The sequence below is a fragment of the Mastacembelus armatus genome, chromosome 1 (assembly GCF_900324485.2).
Source record: "Mastacembelus armatus chromosome 1, fMasArm1.2, whole genome shotgun sequence".
Lineage (NCBI taxonomy): Eukaryota > Metazoa > Chordata > Actinopteri > Synbranchiformes > Mastacembelidae > Mastacembelus > Mastacembelus armatus.
In genome coordinates this window covers 9887689-9893868 of record NC_046633.1, presented here as the reverse complement: position 1 = coordinate 9893868, position 6180 = coordinate 9887689, and the positions used below count along the sequence as shown (strand labels likewise).

At 46.4% G+C, this 6180-nt stretch overlaps 1 protein-coding gene across 5 annotated transcripts in view; it reads left to right on the top strand.

Moving 5' to 3' along the window:
• The first annotated feature begins 2768 nt into the window (after positions 1 to 2768).
• Positions 2769 to 6180, top strand: part of ndst3 (N-deacetylase/N-sulfotransferase (heparan glucosaminyl) 3) — a 39064-nt gene continuing 35652 nt past the window's right edge. The window contains exons 1-3 of one of the 5 annotated variants that reach the window (XM_026302627.1): positions 2770 to 2904; positions 4520 to 4611; positions 4734 to 6019. In XM_026302627.1, coding sequence (XP_026158412.1) covers positions 5021 to 6019 — 999 coding nt within the window. In that variant the 5' untranslated portion in view covers positions 2770 to 2904; positions 4520 to 4611; positions 4734 to 5020. Of the gene's footprint in view, positions 2980 to 4519; positions 4612 to 4733; positions 6020 to 6180 lie in introns of those variants that run through there. The other 4 variants (XM_026302629.1, XM_026302626.1, XM_026302630.1 and 1 more) reach the window with 4 other exon arrangements.

Below are 6180 nucleotides of genomic sequence, written 5' to 3'. Positions count from 1 at the left end.
TTTTCTGTGCATGTGTTCACACGCACACGCACATGTGTGTGCTGTCATGCACGCGCTTATCAATCTGTAAGCGCTGTATTGATTGGCCAAAAGATATTTCCTCTAATGTGCTTGAGGACAAGGAGTGCGGGGGAACAGCTTTCATTTAGCCTTCAAGCTCTTAAGAGAACATCTATCTATCAACATTTCCAGGCATGGGGAGGGGTCAGGAGCAAGTAGGTGGTTCGATCGCTCACACAAACACACAGAAGAAGGAGCAGGAATCGTTAAAATAGCAACAGCATCAAGCGGCCAACACACCTTAGCAGAGCTCGAGCATGTTGTTGTTTACACTGTGGGAGGCAAAGAGCTGGAACATCTCAGAGAGCTGCTAGTTTGAGCAATAGATCCTGTGCTTTGTGGAAACAGCCAGGAGAGGAGAGTATCATTATTAGTGCCAGGGCTCAGGGTCTAGTATGTGTTCAGTGCAAGTACCCAACAATCTGTCCAGTGTTTTGTTTGTTTTTAATTAGGGGCGTATAGCGTGAACATTGTATGCCTCCTGCTCTGACTGCTGGGATGATGTGATGTATCGTGATGATAATGACTTTCTCTGTTTTTACACTCGAACTCCATTTGCTCTCTTCAGGCCTCGCACAGGACTAGAAACTCGCAGAGCCACCACTTAGCTCTCAGCAGGGAAAGAGAAGAGGGGAAATCAGTCGCTCCTCCTCTCTTATCTCTCACTTAACAAAAGCCTGTGATGAAGACAACAAGCATTCTCCCTCTCTCCTTCTCCTTCTCTCTCTTGCTCTCTCTCATTTGTCTCTTGTTCTCCTCTGTTTAACAGTCAGTCTGCTAGTTGAACATGGCAGCTCTGACACTTTTCACATCTCTAGTCCTTTGTTGTGCGTGTGAGTGACTGCTTCCTTGTGTGTGTTACCGTGTATAGCATAGGCTTGTGTATGTTCCCTGCGTCTCCTCGCCTGTGTGTCAGTGTGTGAGCGTGCATGTGTGTGTTGGAGTGGACATACGCTTCTGTTTGTGTGCGTGAATTTTTCGTTCTCAGCTTCCTCAGCGGTTATTGTTTTCTTCTTTGCTGCAATGAGCATCTCTGTAATTCCAGTAAACACACATACATAGCAAACACATACACATTGTTGCCTACACTATATCCTATGCGCAGCTGTCTAGTTTTCATTTTGGGCTTATTGTCTCCAACTAGAACCATAGCAGAAGTGGTTCTTAGCTTGTAATGTGAAGGAAATGGGTGAACAGCCTCTCTAATTACACTTCACCCACTGACACTAATTTACATACAAACACAATCGTGCTCCAATCCAAAACCTTAATTATCTCTGGATACCATTCTGTAGGGCATGATATTCTGACTATTATATTTCATTCAAGCTCTGTTCCTCAGAACCACTGCACTGCTTAGTCATTATACTAACTGGGAGCCACAAATAGGAACTCGACTAGTAAGTATATGACCCAAGTATGTCTAAATTTCTTAAACCAAAGCAAGGGGTAAGTTGAAGGAGCATAGTAGCATTATGAAAACAGGTCGTTTCTCAAGGGTCTGTGTTCATTATGTGACTTCATTATGTGTGTGAATGCATGTGTGTGTGTGTTTGGGGCCTATACGTGCTTAAAGATGCATGTAGCCCACCATCAGCCCCAGCAGCACCCTTGAAGCTGACAGCACAACTGTGTCTTTCTGTTTTCTTCACACTTTCTGACTTGTGTTCTCTCTCACACACACACTAAATAAGCTCTATTGTAAGGCCATTACAATGTGAAAGAGGGGCCCACCAGCTCCATTGAAATGCGTGTGAGTGAGTGTATGTCAGTGCAAATAGGTTAGGGAGATTGATGAACTAGTGGGGGGGGGGGGGGGAAAGACACCTAATCAAGTTAAAAACACTGTATGATTGACATTCTGAGCCTGGTTGATTGACATTCTACAGAAGAAGGCATAATGAGGCTGAATGGAGTGCTCCATGGATCTATATGAGCGTTTTGAATACTGAATGTCAGGAATGGTCTTATTAATTCTCATGATTTATACCATTCGTGGTTAAGGGAACAGTGCATTTTCTTCAGTAGCTGCAAACATGTCTTGTCTAAGTGTTTCACCACCTTTTCCCTCCTTTCATCCTTAAGCACTACAACTTGTGCAAGGAGCGAGGGAGAATCAGCAAGGCGCGCCATTAACTTGCACCAGCGCGTGTCCATGTATGACATCTCTCATCCGACTAACATCAACTAACGGGCCGTGAGCTTTTACCGGGCCCGTGATCGCTGATGTCCAAGAAAAGGGCTGTTTGTGCCAATCAAACAGAGCCCCCTCCCCTTCTTTTCCCTACTATCTCCCCCTCTCCCTCTCTCTGTCTCTCTCTCTTTCTCCCTCTCTCTCCCCCTGGATTGTCTCCACTTGTGTAGGCGCCCGTAAACCGGCGCATTTACGCACGGCCGTCAGTCGTTAACTGTCACACCGATATCGGTGCTTCTCCGTCTACTCGTTCTGCGTAATCGCTACTTTCAAGAGCAGAGAAAAGGGTGGAGGGGGGACAAGTTGGCATAGTGGGAGAAAGGAGACGACGGCGAGGGGGGACGGGAGGAAGAGAAAGAGAAGACTGATGAAAGGGGGAGGAGAGTGGATCATTCCGCCTGGCCGCCCCTGCTGCTCTAGTGGAGGGTAGAGAGAGAGGGAGAGAGAGAGAGAGAGAGAGAGAGAGAGAGAGAGGGAGAGAGAGGGAGAGAGAGGTGGAGGGGAGATGGCAAAACGCTTCAGCATCCAAAACACACGGGAGTGGTGCGCCACCGAGATCGGAGCCCCGGATCCACCCGAAGCATCATCACATTCACCACATTCCCGTCACGCCTCCTCCCCGCACGGCAGCGCCTCAGCCTCGGCTAGAGGTAAGTGGGAGAGTCGGCGCTTGTTCTTCAACGTAAACTTAAAAGACTGCAGGAAGCGGGAAGGAAAACTCTCGGGTATTATCTAATATCAGTTTGAATTAATCTTTCTTCTTGTTAGCGGTCAAGGATGTTTATGCTGTGGTTGGCTTTCTTTTCCTTAACGTGTTCCACCGGAGATTTAACAACACAAACGCGATACCAGATGTGGGCTGACTTTTTCCTCCAGTTTCCCAGTGTTTATTGTGTTGTGCTTGTGTTTTAACACAAACGTAACTTAGTTGTTCATGTTTAAAACTGTACGCTTTCTCTGGCCTTAAAAAAAAATGACTAGAAGTATAAATCACAACTGACAAAACGCCTGATATTTGCGTCTTTTTTCTGTGCTTCAGAAACTTTTGTTCCTGTAGCCTTTTACGCAATGCATAAAACAACACTGACTGGCAATGCATTTTCAGTTCTTTGTCATATTGCATGATTTATTATACCACCGGGGTTTTATATATATATATTTTAAACAGGCGAAAAAAAAAAACTTCCACGTGATGTCGCTTGTTAATCTAATTCCAGCGCCCTCCTGTGGCTCCTACTAGTGTGACACAGACATACCTGTAGTAACAGGTTCAACCAGCACTCACCTACAACTGAGATTTAGTCATAATTAGTTTTTTGGGGTTTTTTTCCTGCTTTTGAACAAGTTTGAATAAAAATCACTTAGTTTTTAAACACTTTCTTGGCATATGAGAACAACTTCCTCCACAGTTTTGTGTAGTAATTCTCTTTAACACCAGGGTAGGTATTTGACAGTTATTCTCAGTGGAGTACCAATTAACACAATTTTTTTTTTTTTTTGTTAAAGCAAATACTACAACTTTGTTGGAAAAGGTATAAAGTAAACTGTTAGGAGTTCATTTCCTCTCTTTCCGGTTTCATATTTAAAGATTGTGACCGGAGTCCCTCCTCTGTGACCTCTTCACGTGCGTTCTCTAAAGGCAAGGAACAAGGAGTGAAGGATGAGGAACATGAGAAAAGACTATTGATATTCAAACAGACAGAAGGAGTGAAGGGGGGGTGGGTGTAGAAAGATAGAGAGAGAGAGGGGGGAGAGTGAGGCGTAAAGAGAAAAGAGAGAGGAAAAGATGCTGTGGGATCTTTTCTTCTCCCTGGCTCCCGGCACATACATTAAGATGCTAATCCTGCTCTTTTTTGTCTCTTTCTATAATTCATTGCATTTTGTTCCTTTCTCTGCTCTTTCTCTCTGTCTCTCTTATTCTGGCACTTTTCTCTTGCTCTCCATTTCCTCTGTACTGTCATAGGCTCCCTCCAGATTAGTGCTCCTGGCAAAAGGATTCCAACTCTAATTTTGTGGTATTTCAGATGATTAGGTTCAGAAATAGGACAGAAGTGCACAGAGTTTGGCGCAATTAGAGGAATTCTCTATAGAGCTTTATGGGACTGATTAGTTGAGCTCCCAGCCACCTCCCCGCACTGCCATATTAACACACAACCAGCTGTTGTTTATTTGTGAGGATTGTCTTTTGTGTTGTGTTTGTGCTTTTTAACTGTGATGTCACTTTGTGTGTGTGTGTGTGTGTGTGCGTCTGTGTGTGTGTGCCAGAGGTTGGATAAGCCCTAAGGATCCAAGTTGTTTTCAATCAGCTCTGTAGTTACCAGCTGTGCCCTCACATTCCCCAGGGTGGCACAACCTAGGTACACACACACACACACACACACAGCCGTGAGCACACAGGCAGAGAACTAATGCATACTTTTCAACCTTGCCCAACAAATTCACTCTTTCTTCTTTTCTCCTTGTCCCCTTTTCTCTGCAGACATTAATCATCCCCCGTTCCATTTCTGCATGTGATTCTTCCGTGAGGACTGGAAGCTGCGTTTCTTCAATGAAGATCTTTGTTCCACAACATCCTGCACAGCTCCATTCTCCACCTGCCATGGTGACATAACGTATCCCTGAGTGACTTTTGTCTATTCTCACGCACACGTAGACAATATTTTAGTGCTGTCCTCGAACCCCCAAACTACTGCCAACACTGTCTAGCCTCCAGCAAACTAAAAAAGGCATCTCCTCTTCCAACGCACAAGACCTTTCTGGTTTGCGATGACGGTGGCCGTGCGATTCCGTCGCCACTTGCGTAGGCTCCTGCTCCTTCTTGCTTCCTGCTGTGTCCTCTCCCTCCTTCTCTCAGCCTATTTTCTCTTTACGAACTCCTCCCCTGCCATGCAGCTTGGACAATCTCCTGAACCTGCCTGCTCGCAGCCACTCTCCATGTCCCCGTACCGTCAGCTCCCGTACCCGTACCCACCCAACCCCCCTCACACACATGTCTACACTGACCCAGTAGTGCTGGTGCTGGTGGAGTCCCAGTACTCCCAGCTGGGTCAGGACATTGTGGCTATATTGGAGTCAGCGCACTTCCAGTTCCGTATGGAGATTGCCTCAGGGAAGGGCGATCTTCCGCCGTTGACAGAAAAGGGTCGTGGACGATATTCTCTAATCATTTATGAGAATCTGTTAAAGTATGCACATGCAGACACATGGAACAGACAGCTGTTACATCAATACTGTACTGAGTACAGAGTAGGCATCATAGGTTTCTACCGCTCCACAGAGAACTCTCCACCTCTTCTCAAACTACGAGGCCTACCGCTGGTGCTTAAGACCAACCAGGCACTTTGGGACTGTTGTGTGGTGTCTAGCTCTCCTCTACTGCACCTGACCAAACCTGGCACAGATAGAGGGGCTTTGCCTGGGGAAGAGTGGACATCCTTCTCCTCCAATCACTCCACATACCAGGCTGTGCTGCACGCACATGCCAAGGAGGGAGCTGGGGCAGGTAGCGGCGATAATCCAGGGCCCGGCTTCAGCATAGGCCATCAAGCCACTGTGGTACAGGACATGGGACTGTATGATGGGGTGAGGAGGGTGCTATTTGGCCAAGGACTGGGCTACTGGCTCCACAGACTCATCCTGGTGGATGCCATCTCCTACCTCACGGACAGGAAGCTTACTCTGGGTCTGGACCGGCACATACTGGTGGATATAGATGACATTTTTGTGGGGAAAGAAGGGACACGCATGAATGCCAAGGATGTGAAGGTATTGGGGTGATGGGTGTGTGATACTGTGCACTGGAGAGAGACAGAGAGGATGAATTCATGTTGGGTCAGTGGTATTGGATTAGATTCTTTATTCTGCTATCAGCTTGTAATAATAGCATTGGATGGCAGTGCAGTGGCGAAGATAAGGACTGTTTACTT